We start from the raw sequence: 27650 nt of genomic DNA, 5'->3' as shown, positions 1-27650 counted from the left end.
AAAGGATTACATGGTAAACGGCTGGACCCTGGGAAGCCCCGAGGATCAGAGGGGCCTTGGTGTGCATGGACACCCGTCCCTGAAGGTAGCAGAGCAGGTGGATACAGTGGTTAAGAAGGCCAATGGCCTTTATTAGCCGAGGCAGCGAGTTTAAGAGCAGGGAGGTTATGCTGGAACTGTATAAAACGTCGGTTAGGCCACTGCTAGAGTATTGTGTGCAGTTCTGGAATCCACATTACAGGAAGGATGTGATAGCCACTGGACAGGGTGCAGAGGAGATTTACCAGGATGTTGCCTGGGCTGGAGAGGTTTAGTTATGAAGAGAGATTGGATAGACTGGGGTTGTTTTCCTTGGAGCAGAGGAGACTGAGGGGGACATGATTGAGATGTATAAAATTATGAGGCACACAGATAGAGTGGGCAGGAAGAAACCTTACCCCTTGGTGGAGGGATCAGTGACCAGGGGGCAGAGATTTCCGGTAAGGGGCAGGAGGGTTCGAGGGGGTTTGAGGAGAAACCTTTTTCCCCAGAAGGGGGTTGGGAGTCTGGAACTCGCTGCCTGAAAGGGGGGTGGAGGCAGAGACCCTCAGAACATTAAGAAGTATTTAGATGAGCACTTGCAGTCCCAGGGCAAACTATGGGCCAAGTGCTGGGAAATGGGATTAGAATGGTTAGGGGTTGATTTCGACTGACACAGGCACGATGGGCTGAAAGACATAGGAGCAGAATTAGGCCACTCGGCCCATCGAGTCTGCTCCGCCATTCAATCATGGCTGTTGTTTTTCTCATCCCATTCTCCTGCCTTCTCCCCATAATCCCGACTCTGCCTGTTAACCAGTCCTTAGTCTGTGTCAGTATCTTGTCTCCTATCCCATTGCTTTACTTTGTTGACCAACCTCCTGTTGGTGAGTTGATCAAAAGCTTTCTGAAAATACAGGAACTCTACATTCCCCTTTATCAATTCTGTAAGTAACATCCTCAAAACCCCCAACATGTTCGTCCAACATCTTTCCCCACATTAACCCATGTCGACTGTGTCCAATCAGATCATCATTATCCAAGTGTCCAGTTCTCACATCCTTCCGAATTGATTTGAACGTTTCCCCTCCGACTGCAGCAAGGTGAGTGAGTTGGGAAAGGGTTACAAAGGAGCTATCAGAGTGTCTGATTCAGTTCCCGTCGCTGGAAATTACACTTTGGGTTTCAGTCCCTTCCAGCAGCGAGGCTCTGATGTAACTTTGTCATTGCTGCTGCTGACCTGGGACATCCCAGAATTACCCGTTTACTCCATTTAAAAACCCCAATGTACCTGTGCAGTAAGCGAGGTGACAGACAGGAGTCTTCTTCAAGTAATAAACAAAGTAATTCCTGCAGCGTTTGATCTTTATGTCCTGAGACCAGCGACAACTATTTCCACTCCAGTGAAAACAAACTTGCCTCTTCACCTCCCCATCACCCGGAGTGGGATGCCTACCTGAAACGAGGGATAGAAAGAGTGAAAAGTGTATCCAGTGTGAATATGTTGGACAGTCAATGGAAATCTGAGATAATAGAGTCTGAAATTACCACGTAACCAGCCCGGGGCGCTTGTGGAGCAGTGATTGACTGGAACAACAGCCTCAGGAATGGTCGATCCACCAGGACTGAAAGAACAATCACAGAGTCAGTCGCTGGACTGGGGAAATCACAATAAAATGAAGAAGGAATTACTCAGCTGGTCAGGCAGCCTGTGTGGAGAGAAACAGAATTAACCTTTCTGTTTGTGATGACCCTTCGTCAGGACAGAGGAGTTATCACAACACCAAACATTAACTCTGATTCTCTCCACAGAAGCTGACTGAGCTGCTGAGTATTTGCAGCATGTTGTGTTTCCATTTCACATTGTATTCAGGAGGACCTGTGTGAAATGTGCAGTGGGATAAACTCAGCAGGGGAGGGAATATTACCGTGTTTAGCACCCTGGAAAGTGGACATGTCCCCAGTGTTATGACACCCTGGGTGGGTGCACAGTCAGTTCCCCCACAGATCCCGGAGTGAATTACCCAATAATTCATGTGTTTCCTTGAGTTTGTTAACCCTTGACTGCGATAACGAGTTACGGGCACCAGGTTTATTGGTAAAATAGTAACTAACTGTTTATTATAACAAGAGAAAAGAAGAACATATAATGGAAACAACGTAACAACTGTCTGCTAGTCACCAATTCACAAAACCCCGTCCCACCCTCCACCCAGACACACACCAGACAGGTACACAGTAAGGGGGGTAGGAAAGGTTCAAAAATTAAGGAGCTGCGCAATTTGAGGTTCTTCACTGCTGGGGTTGTGACCTCTGTAGGCATCGGTCTTCTCTGAATGCACCCCTCTGGGAATTGATTTGCACAGGCGATTCAAGTCAGTGCAATTCCATCCTTTGACCACTAGATGGAGCCTTACACAGGAGATTTTGGTCAGCGTAATTCTATCCTTTGACCACCAGGTGGAATCTCTGTCTCCTTGAGATACGACTGGAGCTTTATACCTGAGAAATTACAGCAGACTTTATGTCCAGTCTGCCTTTGTCTGTTTGGCCGATCTCGGTGCAGAGTTTCGACCTGCATCATGCAGAGAATCCTCAGGTTGCGTTTCCCCCAGCCATTCAGACAGAGAACTAAACTGTTACAGACCTGCTCAGTAACTGAAGTCACAGCCTTTAAAACCAGCAGCTCCTTCACAGGTCTGACTCCTGTCTGCAATCTTCTAAATAGGAGTGCCCTCCACACGTCTGGCTGGGAGAGAGTGCCTTCAAGCTGCTGGCTGAATCTCTTCACAAAAGTCAGGACAAGATGGAGCTCTTCACATGACCCGCATTTCTTCCGAAATGTTCCGAATGGCTCAACCAATCACAAGCGAAAACAGGCAAAGTCTCAGAATTTCAGACACACAGATTGGCTGCTTACAAGGTTATCAGACTGACATCATGGGCTCTGCCACACAGCATAAAGGGGGAGTCCTGGGCAACTTGATTAGACCAGGGGTGGTTTGGTACGCCTAAAGTCTGGAGCTTAAGCATAAATCCCAGTTTTGCAGCAGCTAAGAAGTGGACTGTAGATTAAAGGCAGTCAGCAGGACAGGAATTACAAAAGAAACACAGAACAGACAAAGGTTTTTGGCCGGATCCTTATACCAGACAGAGACAAAATGTCTCCCAGGCTGTTGAGGAAAACAAGGGAAGATGTAACCAGGACTCAAAGCATCTTCACCCATTGACCATGGCTATAGGTGTGGAGCTGGAGATCTGCAGGACTAATAACAAAAACAGGATGAAGAGACAGTGTGACTAATTACAGACCACTCCGTCTAACGTCTGTGATGGGTACATTATGGGGAATAATTGTATAAAATTATATTAATCATGGTTTATATATTATGATCACAGAATTTACAGTGCTGAAGGACCCATTCGGCCCATCGAGTCCGCACCGGTCCCTACACTTCTACCCTATCCCCATAACCCCACCGTACCTTACTGTTTTTGAATCTGTCTATATATATGTTTCTGGAACATACCTCTTCATTCACCTGAGGAAGGAGCAGTGCTCCGAAAGCTAGTGATTCGAAACAAGCCTGTTGGACTTGAACCTGGTGTTGTAAGACTTCTTACCGTGCCCACCCCAGTCCAATGCCGGCATCTCCACATCATTACTTTTTATTGGACACTAAGGGCAATTTAGCATGGCCAATCCACTTACCCCTGCACATCTTTGGACTTAGCCATTGTGCTAACCATAATGCTACCTTGCTGCTCAATCAGGGGCAGCATGGTAGCATAGTGGTTAGCACAGTTGCTTTACAGCTCCAGGGTCCCAGCTTCGATTCCCGGCTTGGGTCACTGTCTGTGCGGAGTCTGCACGTTCTCCCCCTGTCTGCGTGGGTTTCCTCCGGGTGCTCCGGTTTCCTCCCATAGCCCAAAGATGTGCAGGTTAGGTGGATTGGCCATGATAAATTGCCCTTAAGTGTCCAAAAAATTGAGGTGGGGTGACTGGGTTACGGGGATAGGGTGGAGCTGTGGGCTTGGGAGTGGTGCTCTTTCCATGGGCCGGTACAGATTTGATGTGCCAAATGGCCTCCTTCTGGACTGTAAATTCGATGATTCTATGGTTTCGAAAGACATAACTTAATCAAAGAGAGTCAGGACCGATCTGTTCCGGCGAAGTCTAGTTTGACTAAATTGATTATATGTTTGGGGCAGTAACATGGAGGGTTGATGAGGATAACGTGCATGATATAACCTACATGGGTTTTAGCAAGAGTTTTGACAAGGTCCAACAAGACGGACGGGTCAGGAAGTTGCTATCTGATGCGATCCAGCCAAAGTGCCAATCTGCATCCCAATTGGCTTAATGCCAGAAAGCAAAGGGTTCTGGTTCGTGTTAGTATTGAGATCGGAAGGTTGTTTCCAGTGGCATTCTGGAGGGATCCAGACTGGGTTCCTGGGTTCTTGTGGTATACTATTAGGATACTGTTGTAAACCATTTATCTGCTCTGCGTTTCCTTTTTAATTTTGTCCCGTTTGCCTTTCATCTACAATCCCCTTGCTAGCTGCTGCAAAACAAAACTGCCCCCGGTCTAATGGCCCAGGACTTCCCTTTTAGGGTCTGTGGCAGAAGCCATGATGTCAGTTTGATAGACTGGGCATGCAGCCAATCGGTGAATCTGAAATGCTGGACTATCTCCTGTTGTTGCTTACGATTGGTGGAGCCACTCAGAATCTTCTGGAAGAAAGGAGGGACATCTGGAGAGCTCCATTTTGTCCTCAGTTCGAAGAGGACTTTCAGCCAGGAAGCAGCTGGACAATTCTCTCTTTGTTCTCTCTGTCTCTGTGATTTAAAAGGCTGCTGAGTTTGCACTGAGTGCTGAATTTGGTGCTTTTTGAGTGCTAAAGTAAGAGTTTGGTGACCGAGGGAGTGCTGAATTTGGTGCTTTTTGAGTGCTAAAGTAAGAGTTTGGTGACCGAGGGAGTATAAGGCTTCATTTTTATCTAAAGTTTAGTCTTTCTTTTATTTAGTTAATTAACTTAAAAGTTGCTGTTTGGTTTAGAAGAAGGTGAATTTTCAATCAGCTTTAAACAGGCTTCTACTTGTAGGCACTTGCAGCTGGAGCTTTGTAATTAGTTAATTGGATTAGGCCAGTTTTCAGAGGCTAGATTCACAGTATAAAAGTGATCCCCGACAGTGCAGACTTTGTTTGCACTGAGTGCTGAATTTGGTGCTTTTTGAGTGCTATAGTAAGAGTTTGGTGACCGAGGGAGTGCTGAATTTGGTGCTTTTTGAGTGCTATAGTAAGAGTTTGGTGACCGAGGGAGTTAGGTGAGGAGGGAGTAAGGTGCTCCTTTCATTTTGTTTCCGACATTTCCGCAAAGAGTGCGAAGAGAGCCAGGAGTTTACAGAAACTGTAGCTGACTGGGAGCAGAGTCGGAGGGCGGAGATCTAGTTAGTCCACACGGCAGCTATATTCTGTAAGGTAAGAGGGGATGGAGGCTAGGCCAGTTGCATGCTCCTCCTGTAGGATGTGGGTGGTGAGGGATACCACTGGTGACCCCGCTGACTATACCTGCGGGAAGTGCACCCAACTTCAGCTCCTCAAAGACCGTGTTAGGGAACTGGAGCTGAAGCTGGATGAACTTCGGATCATCCGGGAGGCAGAGGGGGTGATTGAGAAGAGTTACAGGGAGGTAACCACACCCAAGGTACAGGACAAGAATAGCTGGGTTACAGTCAGGGAGAAAAAACCAAACAGGCAGACAGTGCAGGGACCCCTCGTGGCCGTTCCCCTTCAAAACAAGTATACCGTTTTGGATGCTGTTGGGGGGGATGACCTACCGGGGGAAGGCCCTAGCGGCCAGGTCTCTGGCACTGAGTCTGGCTCTGGGGCTCAGAAGGGAAGGGGGGAGAATAGAAAAGCAATAGTTGTAGGAGATTCAATGGTTAACAAAAGGAGGTAGGCAGAAAGTGAGTAATTATAGGCCAGTGAGCTTAACTTCGGTAGTAGGGAAGATGCTGGAATCTATCATCAAGGAAGAAATAGCGAGGCATCTGGATGGAAATTGTCCCATTGGACAGACGCAGCATGGGTTCATAAAGGGCAGGTCGTGCCTAACTAATTTAGTGGAATTCTTTGAGGACATTAACAGTGCGGTAGATAACGGGGAGCCAATGGATGTGGTATATCTGGATTTCCAGAAAGCCTTTGACAAGGTGCCACACAAAAGGTTGTTGCATCAGATAAAGATGCATGGCATTAAGGGGAAAGTAGGAGCATGGATAGAGGATTGGTTAATTAATAGAAAGCAAAGAGTGGGGATTAATGGGTGTTTCTCTGGTTGGCAATCAGTAGCTAGTGGTGTCCCTCAGGGATCAGTGTTGGGCCCACAACTGTTCACAATTTACATAGATGATTTGGAGTTGGGGACCAAGGGCAATGTGTCCAAGTTTGCAGACGACACTAAGATAAGTGGTAAAGCAAAAAGTGCAGAGGATACTGGAAGTCTGCAGAGGGATTTGGATAGGCTAAGTGAATGGGCTAGGGTCTGGCAGATGGAATACAATGTTGACAAATGTGAAGTTATCCATTTTGATAAGAATAATGGCAAAAGGGATTATTATTTAAATGATAAAATATTAAAACATGCTGCTGTGCAGAGAGACCTGGGTGTGCTAGTGCATGAGTCGCAGAAAGTTGGTTTTCAGGTGCAACAGGTGATTAAGAAGGCAAATGGAATTTTGTCCTTCATTGCTGGAGGGATGGAGTTTAAGACTGGGGAGGTTATGCTGCAATTGTATAAGGTGTTAGTGAGGCCACACCTGGAGTATTGTGTTCAGTTTTGGTCTCCTTACTTGAGAAAGGACGTACTGGCACTGGAGGGTGTGCAGAGGAGATTCACTAGGTTAATCCCAGAGCTGAAGGGGTTGGATTACGAGGAGAGGTTGAGTAGACTGGGACTGTACTCGTTGGAATTTAGAAGGATGAGGGGGGGATCTTATAGAAACATATAAGATTATGAAGGGAATAGATAGGATAGATGCGGGCAGGTTGTTTCCACTGGCGGGTGAAAGCAGATCTAGGGGGCATAGCCTCAAAATAAGGGGAAGTAGGTTTAGGACTGAGTTTAGGAGGAACTTCTTCACCCAAAGGGTTGTGAATCTATGGAATTCCTTGCCCAGTGAAGCAGTAGAGGCTCCTTCATTAAATGTTTTTAAGATAAAGATAGATAGTTTTTTGAAGAATAAAGGGATTAAGGGTTATGGTGTTCGGGCCGGAAAGTGGAGCTGAGTCCACAACAGATCAGCCATGATCTAATTGAATGGCGGAGCAGGCTCGAGGGGCCAGATGGCCGACTCCTGCTCCTAGTTCTTATGTTCTTATGTTATGGGGAATAGATAGGAGATTCTGTGGTCGCGAACGAGACTCCCGGAAGGTATGTTGCCTCCCGGGTGCCAGGGCCAGGGATGTCTCGGATCGTGTCTTCAGGATCCTTAAGAGGGAGGCTGAGCAGCCAGAAGTCGTGGTGCACATTGGTACCAACGACATAGGTAGGAAAAGGGGTGTGGAGGTAATAAACAAGTTTAGGGAGTTAGGCTGGAAGTTAAAAGCCAGGACAGACAGAGTTTTCATCTCTGGTTTGTTGCCGGTGCCACGTGATAGCGAGGCTAGGAATAGGGAGAGAGTGCAGCTGAACACGTGGCTGCAGGAATGGTGTAGGAGGGAGGGCTTCAGGCATTTGGATAATTGGAGCGCATTCTGGGGAAGGTGGGACCTGTACAAGCAGGACGGGTTGCATCTGAACCAGAGGGGCACCAATATCCTGGGAGGGAGGTTTTCTAGTACTCTTCGGGAGGGTTTAAACTAATTTGGCAGGGGAATGGGAACCGGATTTGTAGTCCAGCAACTAAGGTAGCCGATATTCAGGGCGCCAAAGCGTATAGTGAGGCAGTGGGGAGGGGAACACTGACAAAGGAGAGTACTTGCAGGCACGGAGATGGGTTGAAGTGTGTATACTTCAACGCAAGAAGCATCAGGAATAAGGTGGGTGAACTTAAGACATGGATCGGTACTTGGGACTACGATGTAGTGGCCATCACGGAAACTTGGATAGAAGAGGGGCAGAAATGGTTGTTGGAGGTCCCTGGTTATAGATGTTTCAATCAGATTAGGGAGGGTGGTAAAAGAGGTGGGGGGGTGGCATTATTAATTAGAGATAGTATAACAGCTGCAGAAAGGCAGTTCGAGGAGTATCAGCCTACTGAGGTAGTATGGGTTGAAGTCAGAAATAGGAAAGGAGCAGTCACCTTGTTAGGAGTTTTCTATAGGCCCCCCAATAGTAGCAGAGATGTGGAGGAACAGATTGGGAAACAGATTTTGGAAAGGTGCAGAAGTCATAGGGTAGTAGTCATGGGCGACTTTAACTTCCCAAATATTGAGTGGAAACTCTTTAGATCAAATAGTTTGGATGGGGTGGTGTTTGTGCAGTGTGTCCAGGAAGCTTTTCTAACACAGTATGTAGATTGTCCGACCAGAGGAGGGGCAATATTGGATTTAGTACTTGGTAATGAACCAGGGCAAGTGATAGATTTGTTAGTGGGGGAGCATTTTGGAGATAGTGACCACAATTCTGTGACTTTCACTTTAGTAATGGAGAGGGATAGGTACGTGCAACAGGGCAAGGTTTACAATTGGGGGAAGGGTAAATACGATGTTGTCAGACAAGAATTGGAGTGCATAAGTTGGGAACATAGGCTGGCAGGGAAGGACACAAGTGAAATGTGGAACTTGTTCAAGGAACAGGTGCTACGTGTCCTTGATATGTATGTCCCTGTCAGGCAGGGAAGAGATGGTCGAGTGAGGGAACAATGGTTGACAAGAGAGGTTGAATGTCTTGTTAAGTGGAAAAAGGAGACTTATATAAGGCTGAGGAAACAAGGTTCAGACAGGGCATTGGAGGGATACAAGATAGCCAGGAGGGAACTGAAGAAAGGGATAAGGAGAGCAAAGAGAGGGCATGAACAATCTTTGGCAGGTAGGATCAAGGAAAACCCCAAGGCCTTTTACACATATGTGATTAATATAAGAATGACGAGAGCGAGGGTAGGTCCGATCAAGGACAGTAGCGGGAGATTGTGTATAGAGTCTGAAGAGACAGGAGAGGTCTTGAACGACTACTTTTCTTCTGTATTTACAAATGAGAGGGGCGATATTGTTGGAGAGGACAGTGTGAAACAGATTGGTAAGCTCGAGGAAATACTTGTCAGGAAGGAAGATGTGTTGGGCATTTTGAAAAACTTGAGGATAGACAAGTCTCCCGGGCCTGACGGTATATATCCAAGGATTCTATGGGAAGCAAGAGATGAAATTGCAGAGCCGTTGGCAATGATCTTTTCGTCCTCACTGTCAACAGGGGTGGTACCAGGGGATTGAAGAGTGGTGAATGTCATGCCCCTGTTCAAAAAAGGGACTAGGAATAACCCTGGGAATTACAGGCCAGTTAGTCTTACTTCGGTGGTAGGCCAAGTAATGGAAAGTGTACTGAAGGATAGGATTTCTGAACATCTGGAATGACACTGCTTGATTAGGGATAGTCAGCACGGATTTGTGAGGGGTAGGTCTTGCCTTACAAGTCTTATTGAATTCTTTGAGGAGGTGACCAAGCATGTGGATGAAGGTAAAGCAGTGGATGTAGTGTACATGGATTTTAGTAAGGCATTTGATAAGGTTCCCCATGGTAGGCTTATGCAGAAAGTAAGGAGGCATGGGATAGTGGGAAATTTGGCCAGTTGGATAACGAACTGTTTGTGATTTTCATTAATGACTTGGATGAGGGAGTTGAAGGGTGGGTCAGTAAATTTGCAGATGATACGAAGATTGGTGGAGTTGTGGATAGTGAGGAGGGCTGTTGTCGGCTGCAAAGAGACATAGAATGGATGCAGAGCTGGGCTGAGAAGTGGCAGATGGAGTTTAACCCTGAAAAGTATGAGGTTGTCCATTTTGGAAGGACAAATATGAATGCGGAATACAGGGTTAACGGTAGAGTTCTTGGCAATGTGGAGAAGCAGAGAGATCTTGGGGTCTATATTCATACATCTTTGAAAGTTGCCACTCAAGTGGATAGAGCTGTGAAGAAGGCCTATGGTGTGCTCGCGTTCATTAACAGAGGGATTGAATTTAAGAGCCGTGAGGTGATGATGCAGCTGTACAAAACTTTGGTAAGGCCACATTTGGAGTATTGTGTACAGGTCTGGTCGCCTCATTTTAGGAAGGATGTGGAAGCTTTGGAAAGGTGCAAAGAAGATTTACCAGGATGTTGCCTGGAATGGAGAGTAGGTCTTACGAGGAAAGGTTGCGGGTGCTAGGCCTTTTCTCATTAGAACGGAGAAGGATGAGGGGCGACTTGATAAGGGCGGTTTATAAGATGATCAGGGGAATCGATAGAGTAGACAGTCAGAGACTTTTCCCCCGGGTGGAACAAACCATTACAAGGGGACATAAATTTAAGGTGAAAGGTGGAAGATATAGGAGGGATATCAGAGGTAGGTTCTTTACCCAGAGAGTAGTGGGGTCATGGAATGCACTGCCTGTGGAAGTAGTTGAGTCGGAAACATTAGGGACCTTCAAGCAGCTATTGGATAGGTACATGGATTACGGTAAAATGATAGAGTGTAGATTTATTTGTTCTTAAGGGCAGCACGGTAGCATTGTGGATAGCACAATTGCTTCACAGCTCCAGGGTCCCAGGTTCGATTCCGGCTTGGGTCACTGTCTGTGCGGAGTCTGCACGTCCTCCCCGTGTCTGCGTGGGTTTCCTCCGGGTGCTCCGGTTTCCTCCCACAGTCCAAAGATGTGCAGGTGCTCTTTCCAAGAGCTGGTGCAGACTCAAAGGGCCGAATGGCCTCCTTCTGCACTGTAAATTCAATGATAATCTATGATTAATTCTAGGACAAAGGTTCGGCACAACATCGTGGGTGAAGGGCCTGCTCTGTGCTGTATTTTCTATGTTCTATGTACTATGCTGATCAGATCTGTGAAGGCACTCCTCTTTAAAAGACAGACTGCAGTGAAAACTGTGATGAGAAACGTCTGGAGTGAAAGATTGTGACCGGTTTCTCCTCCACGTCTGTGATTGGTTAATCTTGTGTCTGAATAGCTGGGTAAAGCTCAATATGAGAACACTCTTTATAATACAGCATGCACAGAGATCATGCAAAAGGAAGACAGTTTAGAACGCTCAGGTTTAAAGTTCCAGTAATATCTCAGGGATCAGCGTGCTCCATTCAGTGGTCGGAGGTCAGAATTACATTGACCTAAATCCCTGAATGAAGCTTCATCCGGTGGTTGATGGTCAGAATTTCATTGACCTGAATCTCCAGTTTGACGCTCCATCTGATGGTCGGAGGTCAGAATGACACTGATCGGAATCACTTATCTCAACCACTTCCCCAGAGAGTCGCATTCAGAGATGACCGGTGCCTCCTGAGACCAGAACCGCCGCAGCGGAGATTCATCTCAAACATTTTCTTCAATTCCTGTTGTTTTAATTCTTCCCCTCCCCTTACCGTCTGTCTTGTGTGTGTCCAGGTGGAGGGTGGGACGGGGCTTTGGGAATAGATGGAGTCAGGAAAACACAAATTATTGGGCAATTCACTTATGTTGGGACTGTAACTGACTACACACTCACCCAGGGTGTTGTAACAAAGAAATGGGATTGAAAGTTGTCGACGTGATTAAATGTCTGTAGCAGAGACGGAAATTGTTCCTGTGGTTTGAGAGTGAGGAGAAAAGCTGTAAACTCCTAGAAGATTTCAATGGACTGGTCAGGTGGGTGGATGTGTGAGCAAGTGAACTCCATGTGGAGAAGTGGGAGGAAATGGGTTTTGTGAGTGTCATCACCCCGACGAGGACTAAGGGCAGGAATTTGTTGATACCCCCGTGGGACACGAAGAGTATGAGCTTCCCTGATAGGGAGCAGAGACCACCCAGCTGGCGGTTGCTATACCTAAATATATAGTCGACCCAAGCAGGGCCTGGAGCTGTACGTTGTCCCAAAAGGGGCTGAATTGGGAGAGAGTTACTGCTGTGGCTAGATGTTGTACATAGTTCAATAAATCCCTGCTAGCTTCCTCATTCACTAAACTGGCGACGAGGACAAAGAGGCTCCGGTCTCGTTTGTGGAACCGCCAGCCGCCCCAGATGAATATTATTCAGGAACATGTGGACATAAAATCCAAGATGCCTCTGTTCGGTAAGCTAGAAGCCTTTGATGCAAGACTGGAGCTAGTATGCTGAATGCAGGAGATACAGCTTCCAGGCTAATTTCCCCAGGTATTATGGTGGAAGATCGTCAGAAATTCATCCTCCTGAACGCGTGCGAGGCCCGTCTTTTGGAATTATAAAGAGTCCCATTAACCCGAATGCAGCAGGCTCTAAATAGTTTGGCGAACTGACCATATTGGTGGCTGAAACCCTCTCTTTTTTTGTTTTATAAATTTAGCGTGGCCAATTATTTTTTTTTCAATTCAGGAGCTATTGAGCCTGGGAGTTAAAGTGGCTGGTCATGAATTGTCTTTCAGGGGAAGATCCACGGTATTGGACAAGATTATCCCAACCAAGGCTGGATTCACTATTTTTATTTATTTCAGATCCATGTCTGGACCACTGCAGGAGCCTCGATCTTTCCTTTACTCTCAACCAATTCTCTGCAGTTACACTGATGAGTTTAATCAAGTTTCCCCCTGCATCTTACCTGTTGAATCTGTACCATCCAGGGACAAGATTGTTGTCACAATGTAAACTCGAACACTTTCGACCAACACACTTTGTGCTCCTCCACCGCTGGTTCAGGACTTGGTGACTCACACACGGGTCGACAGGCTTGGACTGTCCGGCTGATGAGCACAAGATGTTTATTGTAAAGATAAAGTTTAGGAAATGTTCCACACTGACTCGTCTCCATTGAAACATTGAAAACCTCCCTTTCACCCACTGCTCTGCTATCAAATCCCTGAAATGAAAGCGGGAATCTCTGCTCCTTCCCGAGACCAGTACCCGGAACCCCCCACCCCCCACCCATCCCCCCTCCTCATCTCCCCTCCACCCCACCCATCCTCTCTCTCCCCACCCCACCCATCCCCCCTCTCTCTCCCCCCACCCATCATCCCCCCCACCCTTCCCCCCTCTTTCCCGCCACACCCATCACCCCCCAACCCCCCCCCACCCATGCCGACTCTCCCCCCCACCATCCCCCATCTCTCCCTCCCACCCATCCCCCCTCTCCCCCCACCCAAAGTGTTGTCACTCTATGAAACCCATCTCCCAGAAAGCACTGATTGGCTCTTTGAGTTGACTGTAGGCTGAGTTAGAGATTTTCAGAAACAAGGGATTCAAGACTTGCGAGGGGCTGACGGCAGATTGGAGATGAGGCAACCGGCAAATCTGCCAGGCTCAGATTGAATGCTGGGACAGGCTGGAAGGGCCGAATGGCTGACTCCAGTTTAGTCCCATGTGCAGATGTTCATCGCAGTCTCCTCACTCAGTTCACTCCACACTGAGGGGCTGAGGTTCAGCGTGACACACCCGGCAGCAATCGATGTGACTCACAAACACGGAAAACTGGGCCCATTTGCAAATTGAAGGTTCTGAGAGTTTAAAATCAGTGTCAGCTTGGAGAATAAAATCACTTCAGGAGGTTGAGCAGTGGGTGGTGATGAATGGGTTATTTTGACATTCAATGATGATCCCCAGTGTTGGGGCTGCCACCTGGACACTTTCTGCTATTGGGAAATGATTTGAATATTGGAAAGGCAAGATAACTCTCCAAACGTCCTGAGCAAAGCAAACCTGGAGATGGGGCAGTGAGTGAGGAGGATACCCATTATTTAACAGCACATGGATAGGCTGGTGAAATGGACAAGAAAGTGGCTGATGATTTCACACAGAAAGGTCTGAAGCTTTTTTCTAGGAGAGTTGGGGAGAGTCAAGATAGACTTTATGGTGCAGTTCAAAAGAGTGTTCAGGGACAGAGGGTCTTGGAGGTCTGTGGGCAATGGTCTTTGAAGACAATCACTTATATTGAGTGGGACGTGATGAAACCATTAGTAGAGGTGTAATGTGTAAAATCAGCAAAGACCATGTTGAAGGATGTGAGGGTTCTTGGGCGAGATTCTCCGAACCCCCGCCGGGTCAGAGAATCGCCGGGGGCTGGCGTGAATCCCGCCCCCGCCGGTTGCCGAATTCTCCGGCACCGGATATTCGGCGGGGGCGGGAATCGTGCCGCGCCGGTTGGCGGGCCCCCCCGCGCGATTCTCCGGCCCGAATAGGCCGAAGTCCCGCTGCTAAAATGCCTGTCCCGCCGGCGTAGATTAAACCACCTACCTTACCGGCGGGACAAGGCGGCGCGGGCGGGCTCCGGGGTCCTGGGGGGGGGCGCGGGGCGATCTGGCCCCGGGGGGTGCCCCCACGGTGGCCTGGCCCGCGCTCGGGGCCCACTGATCCGCGGGCGGGCCTGTGCCGTGGGGGCACTCTTTTCCTTCCGCCTTCGCCACGGTCTCCACCATGGCGGAGGCGGAAGAGACTCCCTCCACTGCGCATGCGCGGGGATGCCGTCAGTGGCCGCTAACGCTCCCGCGCATGCGCCGCCCGGAGATGTCATTCCCGCGCCAGCTGGCGGGGCACCAAAGGCCTTTTCCGCCAGCTGGTGGGCGGAAATTCGTCCGGCGTGGGCCTAGCCCCTTAAGGTTGGGGCTCGGCCCCCCAAATGCGGAGCATTCCGCACCTTTGGGGCGGCGCGATGCCCGACTGATTTGCGCCGTTTTGGGCGCCAGTCTGCGGACATCGCGCCGATACCGGAGAATTTCGCCCAAGAGGGGGCAGAGGAGATTTAACCAGGATAGCTACAGGAATGATGGAGCTCAGTACAAGTTTAGAATGGAGAATCTGATGCCTACGGCGCTGAGGATCCGGGTTTGACCCCGGCCCCAGGTCACTGTCCGTGTGGGGTTTGTACATTCTCCCCGTGTCTGCGCGGATTCACCCCCATACCCCAAAGATGTGCAGGGTAGGTGGATTGGCCATTCTACATTGCCCCTTAATTGGAAAAGAATAATTGAATTGGGTACTCATTTTGTAAATGGGGAATCTGAGCTTATTCTTTCGAGGGCAAAGGTACTTCGGTGAGAGTTGCTCGCCGTGTCGAAGATGGTGACTGGTTTCTATCATGCAGACAAAGAGAAGCTCTTCCCATTGGTCAGAGAGTTGCTGACGGTACAAGGAGGAGGGGACACGGTTTGAATCTTTGTGCTCAGATGTGGAGGGGAAAGTGAGTGGGAACTTTTTAACACATCGACAGGTATTGATCTGGATCTCATTGTCAGTGAGTGAGGGGGAAACAGAGACAATTCGAAAAGGAAATGGAATGTGCACTCGATGGAATATGCGTCCAGGGAAATGGGAACAGAACGAGGAAATGAAATGAAAATCGCTTATTGTCACAAGTAGGCTTCAATGAAGTTAGTGTGAAAAGCCCCTAGTTGCCACATTCCGGCACCTGTTCGGGGAGGCTGGTACGGGAATGGGACTGATTGGATTTCTCTCCAAGGATTTGATAGTCACTCAGTTCATCCTGAGTATGGAGGGGTTTTCCTATGAGGAGAGGTTGATCAGTAAGTTTGTGAATGATATGAAAATTGGCGGGTGATAAATAGTGAGGAGGATAGCCTTCGATTGCCGGAGGATATAGACGGGCTGGTCATATGGGCTGACCAGTGGCAAATGGAATTCAATGCGGATAAGTGTGAGGTGATGCACTTGGACAGGACAAACAAGGCAAAGGATTACATGGTAAACGGCTGGACCCTGGGAAGCCCCGAGGATCAGAGGGGCCTTGGTGTGCATGGACACCCGTCCCTGAAGGTAGCAGAGCAGGTGGATACAGTGGTTAAGAAGGCCAATGGCCTTTATTAGCCGAGGCAGCGAGTTTAAGAGCAGGGAGGTTATGCTGGAACTGTATAAAACGTCGGTTAGGCCACTGCTAGAGTATTGTGTGCAGTTCTGGAATCCACATTACAGGAAGGATGTGATAGCCACTGGACAGGGTGCAGAGGAGATTTACCAGGATGTTGCCTGAGCTGGAGAGGTTTAGTTATGAAGAGAGATTGGATAGACTGGGGTTGTTTTCCTTGGAGCAGAGGAGACTGAGGGGGACATGATTGAGATGTATAAAATTATGAGGCACACAGATAGAGTGGGCAGGAAGAAACCTTACCCCTTGGTGGAGGGATCAATGACCAGGCGGCAGAGATTTCCGGTAAGGGGCAGGAGGGTTCGAGGGGGTTTGAGGAGAAACCTTTTTCCCCAGAGGGGGTTGGGAGTCTGGAACTCGCTGCCTGAAAGGGGGGTGGAGGCAGAGACCCTCAGAACATTAAGAAGTTTTTAGATGAGCACTTGCAGTCCCAGGGCAAACTATGGGCCAAGTGCTGGGAAATGGGATTAGAATGGTTAGGGGTTGATTTCGACTGATGCAGGCACGATGGGCTGAAGGGCCATAAGACATAGGAGCAGAATTAGGCCACTCGGCCCATCGAGTCTGCTCCGCTATTCAATCATGGCTGTTATTTTTCTCATCCCATTCTCCTGCCTTCTCCCCATAATCCCGACTCTGCCTGTTAACCAGTCCTTAGTCTGTGTCAGTATCTTGTCTCCTATCACATTGCTTTACTTTGTTGACCAACCTCCTGTTGGTGAGTTGATCAAAAGCTTTCTGAAAATACAGGAACTCTACATTCCCCTTTATCAATTCTGTTAGTAACATCCTCAAAACCTCCAACATGTTCGTCCAACATCTTTCCCCACATTAACCCATGTCGACTGTGTCCAATCAGATCATCATTATCCAAGTGTCCAGTTCTCACATCCTTCCGAATTGATTTGAACGTTTCCCCTCCGACTGCAGCAAGGTGAGTGAGTTGGGAAAGGGTTACAAAGGAGCTATCAGAGTGTCTGATTCAGTTCCCGTCGCTGGAAATTACACTTTGGGTTTCAGTCCCTTCCAGCAGCGAGGCTGTGATGTAACTTTGTCATTGCTGCTGCTGACCTGGGACATCCCAGAATTACCCGTTTACTCCATTTAAAAACCCCAATGTACCTGTGCAGTAAGCGAGGTGACAGGCGGGAGACTTCTTCAAGTAATAAACAAAGTAATTCCTGCAGCGTTTGATCTTTATGTCCTGAGACCAGCGACAACTCTTTCCATTCCAGTGAAAACAAACTTGCCTCTTCACCTCCCCATCACCCGGAGTGGGATGCCTACCTGAAACGAGGGATAGAAAGAGTGAAAAGTGTATCCAGTGTGAATATGTTGGACAGTCAATGGAAATCTGAGATAATAGAGTCTGAAATTACCACGTAACCAGCCCGGGGCGTGTGTGGAGCAGTGATTGACTGGAACAACAGCCTCAGGAATGGTCGATCCACCAGGACTGAAAGAACAATCACAGAGTCAGTCGCTGGACTGGGGAAATCACAATAAAATGAAGCAGGAATTACTCAGCTGGTCAGGCAGCCTGTGTGGAGAGAAACAGAATTAACCTTTCTGTTTGCGATGACCCTTCGTCAGGACAGAGGAGTTATCACAACACCAAACAGTAACTCTGATTCTCTCCACAGAAGCTGACTGAGCTGCTGAGTATTTGCAGCATGTTGTGTTTCCATTTCACATTGTATTTAGGAGGACGTGTGTGAAATGTGCAGTGGGATAAACTCAGCAGGGGAGGGAGTATCACTGTGTTCAGCATTCTGGAAATTGGACATATTCCCTGAGACAAAATGTATCCCAGGTTGCTGAGGAAACCAAGGGTGTTATATTACTTTGCATAATACATATATTACTCTTTTGAACCAGCCAAGTTGTTGAAATGAGCACTAGTCTTGGAAAGATAAACTAATTTATTGAGTGATATAAATAAATATTGTGAGTCCTTTTTACTCAATACTCAACGAGTCAAACAAAGAAACAATTGTAGAGATAATTAATTAAATTATACAATACAATGCTTTGATAACTAATAACTTCTCTCTCCAGCTTTCCTCTGTCTGTTCTCTCTGCATTCCTGATACACACTCCTTCCGAAAGAGTGGGAAAACTATTAATATAGGTCCTGACAGTGAGACATCTAGCGCGAAATTATCCGGAAACGGCGCGATTTCCGCCGACTGGCAACCAAAACGGAGCAAATCAGACGGGCATCGCGCCGCCCAAAAGGTGCGGAATGCTCCGCATCTTTGGGGGCCGAGCCCCAACATTGAGGGACTAGGCCGGCGCCAGAGGAATTTCCGCCCCGCCAGCTGGCGGAAAAGGCCTTTTGTGCCCCGCCAGCTGGCGCGGAAATGCGGCGCATGCGCGGGAGCGTCAGCGGCCGCTGACAGTTTCCCACGCATGCGCAGTGGAGGGAGTCTCTTCCGCCTCCGCCATGGTGGAGACCGTGGCGAAGGTGAAAGGGAATGAGTGCCCCCACGGCACAGGCCCGCCCGCGGATCGGTGGGCCCCGATCGCGAGCCAGGCCACCGTGGGGGCACCCCCCGGGGCCAGATCACCCCGCGCCCCCCCCAGGACCCTGGAGCCCGCCTGTGCCGCCTTGTCTCGCCGGTAAGGTAGGTGATTTAATTAACGCCGGCGGGACAGGCATTTTAGCGGCGGGACTTCGGCCCATCCGCGCTGGAGAATCGAGCGGGGGGGGGGGCCCGCCAACCGGCGTGCCGCGATTTCCGCCCCCGCCGAATCTCCGGTGCTGGAGACTTCGGCACCCGGCGGGGGAGGGATTCACGCCAGCCCCTGGCGATTCTCCGACCCGGCGGGGGGTCGGAGAATTTCGCCCCTGGTTTTCAATTGCCTGCACTAGCATTACATATATTGATTATGTATATTGATATACAGAGATCACTACAAAGGGAAGGTGTAACAAATCACCTTCACCCATCGACCACGGCTGTAGGTGTGGAGCTCGAAATCTGGAAGACTGATAGTGGAGGGGAGGGGGTTTCAGTTGAATAGAGAATTAGAAAATCAAGGTTAAAGGAGAAGGCAGAAATGCAGGTTAATGATGAGGACTTTAAACAAGCTCAGGGCGGCAAGGGCTCAGGAGAGGTCAGTAAAGTTTCCAGAACACGCAATAGAACTTAAAAACCTAAAGAAAAATCCTCTCACCTGACAGCCACAGCCTAGCTCCACCCACAAATGACATCACTGAAGCCATGCTACAAGTCACATGATAAGAGGTCACAACTTTCTTAAAGGGACACTTACATGACAGGAGGCACAAAAGAAATTAATCCCAAGGAGGAGGAAACATGCTAAGGGGGAGGACGAGGCAACCATGGCGGACTAGAGAAGTCAAAGACAGCATGAAAGCAAAAGAAAAAACATATAAACTGGCGAGCATTCGTGGAAAGCCAGTGGATTGGGAAGCCTTTAAAAGTGAGCAGAGGACAACTAAAAAAGCAGTAAGGGGGGGGCGAAGATGAAATATGAGTGTAAGCTAGCTAGTAATATAAAAGAAGATTGCAAGAGTTTCTTTCAATATATAAAAGTTAAGGGAGAGGCAAGAATTAACATATAACTGGAAAATGAGGCTGGAGAATAATAGGAAACTGTCATGTGAGAGTACCCTTTAAGAAATGGGTGTTTAGGAAATGTACCTTTAAGAAATGGAGCTGCTCATGTTACTGCAGTGATGTCAGAGTGTGGGTGGGGCTAAGCTCTACTTCTGCTTTTTGGGTTTCAGTTGGAGAAAGCTTGGGTGTGTCTGTGAGATGCACTGCTGTTGATCTCTGCCATCCAAAGACTATCTGTGGATCATTTGGTGAATTCAGAAGAAGTATAAATATTTTCAGTCTTGAATGTAAATCCCGATGTCCGCCTGTTTGGAGGTTTGTCTTTTGGATGGTAAAAAGGCAGCATACAGGTTATTTAGTGTGGTATTCTTTGGGAGGTGTATTTGATTTACTGGTTGCTTAGATGTTCAGGGCTGTTTTAGAAAGGTTGAATGAACATTGTTTTGTTTTAAAAAACAGTGGTCCATTTTCTGCTGTACCACACCTGTAGAGTGGGCCGTGTGCTCCCCATACCGTGAATGCTGTGGGTCAGGTGAACTCCATGAAACACTTTGGGGTTCTCTAAACCCTGGCCCATAACAATTGGGGGCTCGTCCAGGATAAAAGTCTATCTATTGGATTGGTTTTGTGAACTTAAAGACAGTGAGGTGTGAGCATATTGTGGTTGGAATAATTTGATTAGACATAGTCAACACGGTTTCGTGAAGGGTAGGTCGTGCCTCACAAACCTTATTGAGTTCTTTGAGAAGGTGACCAAACAGGTGGATGAGGGTAAAGCAGTTGATGTGGTGTATATGGATTTCAGTAAAGTGTTTGATAATGTTCCCCACGGTAGGCTACTGCAGAAAATACGGAAGCATGGGATTCAGGGAGATTTAGCAGTTTGGATCAGAAATTGGCTAGCTGGAAGAAGACAAAGGGTGGTGGATGATGGGAAGTGTTCAGACTGGAGTCCAGTTACTAGTGGTGTACCTCAAGGGTCTGTTTTGGGGCCACTGCTGTTTGTCATTTTTATAAATGACCTGGAAGAGGGCGTAAAAGGATGGGTGAGTAAATTTTCAGATGACACTAAAGTCGGTGGAGTTGTGGACAGTGCGGAAGGATGTTACAAGTTACAGAAGGACATAGATAAGCTGCAGCGCTGGGCTGAGAGGTGGCAAATGGAGTATAACGCAGAAAAGTGTGAGGTGATACATTTTGGAAGGAATAACAGGAGTACTGGGCTAATGGTAAGATTCTTGGCAGTGTGGATGAGCAGAGAGATCTCGGTGTCCATGTACATAGATCCCTGAAAGTTGCCACTCAGGTTGAGAGGGTTGTTAAGAAGGCGTACGGTGTGTTAGCTTTTATTGGCAGAGGGATTGAGTTTCGGAGCCATGAGGTCATGTTGCAGCTGTACATAACTCTGGTGCGGTCGCATTTAGAGTATTGCGTACAATTCTGGTCACCGCATTATAGGAAGGATGTGGAAGGATTGGAAAGGGTGCAGAGGAGATTTACCAGAATGTTGCCTGGTATAGAGGGAAGATCTTATGAGGAAAGGCTGAGGGACCTGAGGCTGTTTTCGTTAGAGAGAAGAAAGTTAATTGAGGCATACAAGATGATCAGAGGATTGGATAGGGTGGACAGTGAGAGCCTTTTTCCTCGGATGGTGATGTCTAGCACGAGGGGACATAGCTTTAAATTGAGGGGAGATAGATATAAGACAGACGTCAGAGGTAGGTTCTTTACTCAGAGAGTAGTAAGGGTGTGGAATGCTCTGCCTGCAACAGTAGTGGACTCGCCAACACTAAAGGTATTCAAATGGTCATTGGATAGACATATGGACGATAAGGGAATAGTGTAGATGGGCTTTAGAGTGGTTTCACAGGTCGGCGCAACATCGAGGGCTGAAGGACCTGTACTGCGCTGTAATGTGCTATGTTTTATGTTCTATGTTTTTCAGCTGTAGTATTTTAGTCTAAGTGGGGAATGTGTTGTGGACAATGGCTCTTTCAGAGGCTCAGAAGTTTTTGGGGGTGGATATTGTCACATGCAGTACCATACGGACAGAGACTAAAATCAGACTGTTAGATTTGGCAAAAACATTGCAGTTAACATTACCTGACAAAATGCGAAAAGGTGAGGTAATTATGGCAGTGGCTAAGCATTTAAAGTTGCCTGAGATACAGTTTGACTCATTGGAAATGGCAAAAATTCAGTTGCAAATTAAACAAATGGAACATGAGAAAGAATTAAAGCAGCTTGAATACGAAAGAGAGAGAGTGGAAAGAGAAAGAGAGAGAGAGAAAAAGAAAAGGAGAGAGAAGAAAGGAGAAAAGAAGAATAGTCCGAGCAGAACAAAAAGAAAGAGAAAGGGATATACAGAGCAGGGAAAAAGATAAAGAGAGAGAGTTTGAACTTCAGAAAATGGCCATGAAACATGACAGTCAGTTAAAATTGGCAGACGTAAAGGGAAACGTACAGTTGGATGATAGTGATGAGGATAGTGAGAAAGAGCGTCATAGTCAAAGGCTTGGTGGGAATCTATTTAAATCTGTCCAAGCATTGCCAAGGTTTGACGAGAAGGAAGTGGAAGCCTTTTTCATTTCATTTGAGAAGGTAGCTAAACAAATGAAATGGCCACAGGACATGTGGGTGTTACTGATTCAAACAAAGCTGGTAGGTAGAGCGAGTGAAGTGTTTGCATCACTACCGGAGGAGGTTTCTGGAACGTATGAGGAGGTGAAAAAATCCATTTTAGGTGCATATGAGCTAGTGCCTGAAGCCTACAGACAAAGGTTTAGAAATTTAAGGAAAGAATTTGGTCAAACATACATGGAGTTTGAAAGGATCAAACAGAGTAATTTTGATAGGTGGATAAGGGCTTTGAAAATAGACCAAACGTATGAAGCTCTCAGAGAAATTATACTTTTGCAGGAGTTTAGAAATTCAATTCCTGATGTAGTGAGAACTCATGTGGAAGAGCAGAGGGTTAAAACTGCGAGATTAGCAGCAGAAATGGCAGATGATTATGAATTAGTTCATCAATCAAAGCTTGGTTTCTGACATCAGTTTCAGCCTGTGAGGGATAGAAACTGGGGACATGAGAAATACTCAAGTGGTAAAGGTAAAGGTGATTTGATGGGAGATAATAAGGAGAGTGTACCCCAGATTAAAAAAGAAATCCAGGAGGGTGGAAAAGAAATGAAAAGTTTTCACTGTAATAAACTAGGCCATGTAAAGTCACAGTGTTGGTGGTTGAAGAAAAGCACTGGGAAGGCTGATGTGGTAAAACAGGATTTGTTAAAGTGGTAAAGGAAAGCCCAAGTGAAGCGAAGGAAGTGCAAAAGATTGTACAGCCTGATCAAGAAGTGATTGATGAGAAGGTGCCGGATGTCTTTCAAGAATTTACTTGTGTGGGTAAAGTTTACTCGTGCATCATGAGGAGTAGGTAAAGAAGTCACAATTTTAAGAGATACGGGAGCTAGTCAATCTTTAATGGTAAGAGATGAGGAGTTATGTAATTTGGGAAGAATGTTGCTAGAAAAGGTGGTAATATGTGGAATTCAGGGTGAGAAGAGTAGGGTTCCATTATATAAGGTAAGGTTGGAAAGTCCAGTGAAGAGTGGTGAAGTGGTAGTAGGAGTAATTGAAAAATTATCTTGTCCAGGAACAGAGTTTATCTTGGGCAATGATATAGCTGGATCGCAGGTGGGAGTGATGCCTACTGTGGCTGATAAGCCAGTGGAAAATCAGACAACTGAAGTGTTGAAGATCGAATATCCTGGGATTTTTCCAGATTGTGTAGTAACAAGGTCGCAAAGTCACAGGTTAAGACAAAAGGAAAAAATCAAAGAGTGAAGATGACGTTGAAGTGCAATTGTCAGAAACAATTTTTGATCAGATGGTTGAAAAAGAACAGGAACAGGTGGAGGATGAGGCGGATATTTTTAGTTCACGAAAATTGGCGGAGTTACAACAAAAAGATATAGAAATAAAATGGATGTATCAGAAAGCATACACGGAAGAGGAATCTGTGTGTATACCAGAGCGTTATTACCGTAAAAGTAATGTCTTGATGAGAAAATGGAGCCTTTACATATGCAGGCAGATGAAAAGTGGACAAAAGTTCATCAAGTAGTATTGCCGGTAGGGTATAGAAAGGAGGTGTTGCGAGTTGGACATGAGGCACCAGTGGGAGGTCATTTGGGGATAAGGAAAACTCAAGCTAAAATCCAGAAAATTTTTATTGGCCTGGACTACATAAAGATGTACTTAAATTTTGTCAATCATGTCACACATGTCAAGTGATAGGGAAACCTCAAGCAGTGATAAAACCAGCGTCCTTAATACCCATTCCAGCATTTGAGGAACCTTTTACAAGGGTCCTAATTGATTGCGTAGGACCGCTTCCTAAAACAAAATGCGGGTATCAATATCTTTTGACTATAATGGATGTGTCTACTAGGTTTCCAGAGGCCATTCCAGTACGTAATATTACAGCTAAAAAGATTGTGGAGGAATTACTTAAATTATTTACTAGATATGGACTACCCACAGAAATACAATCGGATCAAGGATCAAATTTTACCTCAAAGTTATTCAAAGAAGTAATGGATAGCTTAGGAATAAAACAATTTAAATCAACTGCGTACCATCCAGAATCGCAGAGAGTGTTAGAAAGGTGGCATCAGACATTAAAGACAATGTTGAGGGCTTATTGTCAAGATTATCCAGAGGATTGGGATAAAGGAATTCCAATCTGTTTGCAATTAGGGATGCACCTAATGAGTCAACCAAATTTAGTCCTTTTGAACAAATTTTTGGTCATGAGGTAAGAGGACCACTGAAATTGATTAAGGAAAAATTGGTGAGTGAGAAATCGAAAATTACATTATTGGATTACGTGTCAAATTTTAGGGAATGATTAAATAGAACAGGTGAATTGGCTAGACAACATTTAAAAGTTGCACAAATGTGATGAAACGGGTAGCGGACAAGAAATCCAAAGTTCGTAGTTTTGCCAGTGGAGATAAAGTTTTAGTGTTGTTACCAGTGGTAGGGGAGCCTTTAAAAGCAAGGTTTTGTGGACTGTATCAGATTGAAAGTAAATTAAGTGAGGTGAATTATGTGGTAAAAACACCAGATAGAAGGAAGACTCACCGAGTGGGTCATGTGAATATGCTTAAAAGGTACTTTGAAAGGGAAGGAGAGAAAAAGGAGGAGGTTTTAATGATTCTAACTCAAAGTGACGAACCAAATCCAGATGATTGTGATTTCGACATACCTCAAATTAAATTGGAAAATGAGGATGTTCTTAAAAATTGGGATAAATTGTTAAGTTACCTTCCAGAGGAAAAACGAACTGACCTGAAAGCGTTATTGATATCACAGGGGCAAGTTTGTGGAGATAAATTGGGAAGTACTAAAATGGCTATACATGATGTAGATGTGGGAAATGCTGTTCCAATCAAACAACATCCATATAGACTTAACCCTTTAAAATTGGCACCGGTTAACAAAGAGATTGAAAGTATTTCATTTCATTTCATTTTCATTTCATTTTCAAGTGTGCTTAAAAATGGCATAATTGAAGTGGGTTGCAGCCAATGGAGCTCACCCATAGTGATGGTGCCTAAACCAGACGGTACCCAATGGTTGTGTGTGGACAATAGAAAGGTTAATGCAGTTGCAAGAACGGACTCTTATCCTATCCCACATTTGGAGGATTGCATTGCGAAAGTGGGACAATCAGTTTTGATTTCCAAATTGGATTTACTGAAAGGTTACTGGCAGGTACCTTTATCCAAAAGGGCGAAGGAGATTTCAGCTTTTGTGACTCCAGATGGTATATACCAATTCAAAGTTATGCCATTTGGCATGAAGAAGGCCGCAGCCACATTTTAACGGTTAACTAACAAAGTCGCTTCAGGATTACCCAATTGTGCGGTATACATCGACGACCTAGTCATTTTCAGCCAGGCATGGACAGAACTTTTAAACCATCTGATGGAGTTATTTGATCGACTTCAGGAGGCTGGTTTGGTGATAAACCTAGCCAAAAGTGAATTTGGAAAAGCCCGAATCACTTTCCTTGAGGAGTTTTCGATACCCTCGAGACAAATGGAAATAATGCGATGTTGTGGCACGAGTGGATTTGATCGAACATTTGTGCAAAAGCTTTGTAGCATTGACGAATGTGATATAAAATAGTAAGTTTGAATATTAGTTACAGTAATGTAGATAGAGGCCAGTTTAATTCCAGTGAGTTCACAAAGGACAAAAGATTTCGGCAAGCATGGCAAGGAAGGGGGGGAGGGGTGTCTGGTAGAGGAGGGGAAAAGGGTGCTGGGTAACAAGAGGCCCAGGGTTAAGGAATGAGAAGTGAGCCAATTAGGATGTATGGCCAGGTCAGGAGGGGTATAGGATGACCTATGGGAATCTGTATGTGAAACTTGATGCCATTTGAATGTATTTGCAGAGATCCCTTTGTCTCGGGCCTCATTAGTTTCCAAGGGGTCCAGGAGACTGGTTCTGTGTTCTGTGTCCCTGAGAAGCGAGTCAGACTTGTAAGTTGGTTAAAAATAAATAATACTATGCCTACAAATCCATCTCGAGTGTTATTGAGGCCAGACTGACGGGTAAAGAATTCAACATTTGTCAGCATGATTGCTCCACTGATGGACTTGCTTAAGAAACGATGAAAATGTCAATGGACAGCGGACTTTCAACAGCCATTTGACTGCCTGAAACTGTGATAACCAATACTCCTGTGTTGGAGAATTGCAAGGGACTCTGTGATCTGATTGAACTAAAGTATCTGACTTTAAAGAGAAATGCCGAGGCATAGAGAAATGGACAGATCGTGCAGAGACCTTCTTGTTCAAAGAGACAGTTAATTGAGAAGGATTTCGGTTGGAGGAAGAAGAACTAAAAAAAAATGGACTATATTATTATACCTGTTTGCGTGGTTTTGTTTAAGCGAACAAGTATATTTACTGTGTGCATTTCTTAAAGGAGTGTGCAAAGGTGAAAAATGAAACCACCTTGAAGTTGATGGTTTATTTTTTTTTCTGGGGGGAGGTGTCATGTGAGAATACCCTTCAAGAAATGGGTTTTTAAGAAATGTACCTTTAAGAAATGGTGCTGCTCATGTTACTGCAGTGATGTCAGAGTGTGGGTGGAGCTGAGCTCTACTTCTGCTTTTTGGGTTTCAGTTGGAGAAAGCTTGGATGTGTCTGTGAGCTGCACTGCTGTTGATCTCTGCCATCCAAAGACTATCTATGGATCATTTGGTGAATTCAGAAGAAGTATAAATGTTTTCAGTCTTCAATGTAAACCCTGATGTGCTCCTGTTTGGAGGTTTGCTAAGTATTTTGGATGGTAAAAGGACAGCATACAGGTTATTTAGTGTTGTATTCTTTGGGGGGGTGTATTTGATTTACTGGTTGCTAAGATGTTCACTGTTTGTTGTAGAAAGGTTAACTTGATTTCATAGAATAAACATTGTTTTGTTTTAAAAACCACTGGTCCATTTTCTGCTGTCCCACATCTGTAAAGTGAGCCGTGTGCTCCCCATACCACAATCTAGTAAAAGTTGTGGGTCAGGTGAACTCCATGATACACTTTGGGGTTCTCTAAACCCTGGCCCATAATAAAACAAAGAAATGGCAGACAAACTGAATAGTTTTGCATCAGTCTCCACAGTGGTAGACACCAGTGGGATGCCCGAACTCCAGGAGAACCAGGGGGCAGGGGTGAGTGCAGTGGCCATCACTAAGGAGAAGGTTCTGGGGAAACTGAAAGGTCTGAAGGTGGATAAACCACCTGGACCGGATGGACTACACCCCAGCGTTCTAAAGGAGATAGCGGAGGAGATTGTGGAGGCATTAGTGACGATCTTTCAGGAATCACTGGAGGCAGGGAGGGTCCCAGAGGACTGGAAAGTGGCTAATGTAACACCGCTGTTTAAGAAGGGAGGGAGGCAGAAGATGGGAAATTATAGTCCGGTTACCCTGACTTCGGTCATAGGTAAGA

General features: G+C 46.3%; 1 protein-coding gene across 1 annotated transcript in view; it reads right to left on the bottom strand.

Annotated features, from left to right (window-relative positions):
* Positions 1–27650, bottom strand: part of LOC140403373 (uncharacterized) — a 201595-nt gene that overhangs the window by 134554 nt on the left and 39391 nt on the right. Inside the window, exons 4-8 of the mRNA XM_072491293.1 lie at positions 17424–17500; positions 17167–17331; positions 12772–12913; positions 1567–1643; positions 1310–1474 (exon numbers count right to left, since the gene is read on the bottom strand). Of these exons, the coding sequence (XP_072347394.1) occupies positions 1310–1474; positions 1567–1643; positions 12772–12913; positions 17167–17331; positions 17424–17500 (626 nt within the window). The remainder of the gene's footprint in view (positions 1–1309; positions 1475–1566; positions 1644–12771; positions 12914–17166; positions 17332–17423; positions 17501–27650) is intronic.

This window comes from Scyliorhinus torazame, chromosome 27 (assembly GCF_047496885.1).
Source record: "Scyliorhinus torazame isolate Kashiwa2021f chromosome 27, sScyTor2.1, whole genome shotgun sequence".
Lineage (NCBI taxonomy): Eukaryota > Metazoa > Chordata > Chondrichthyes > Carcharhiniformes > Scyliorhinidae > Scyliorhinus > Scyliorhinus torazame.
This window is presented reverse-complemented; position numbering and strand designations above follow the sequence as displayed.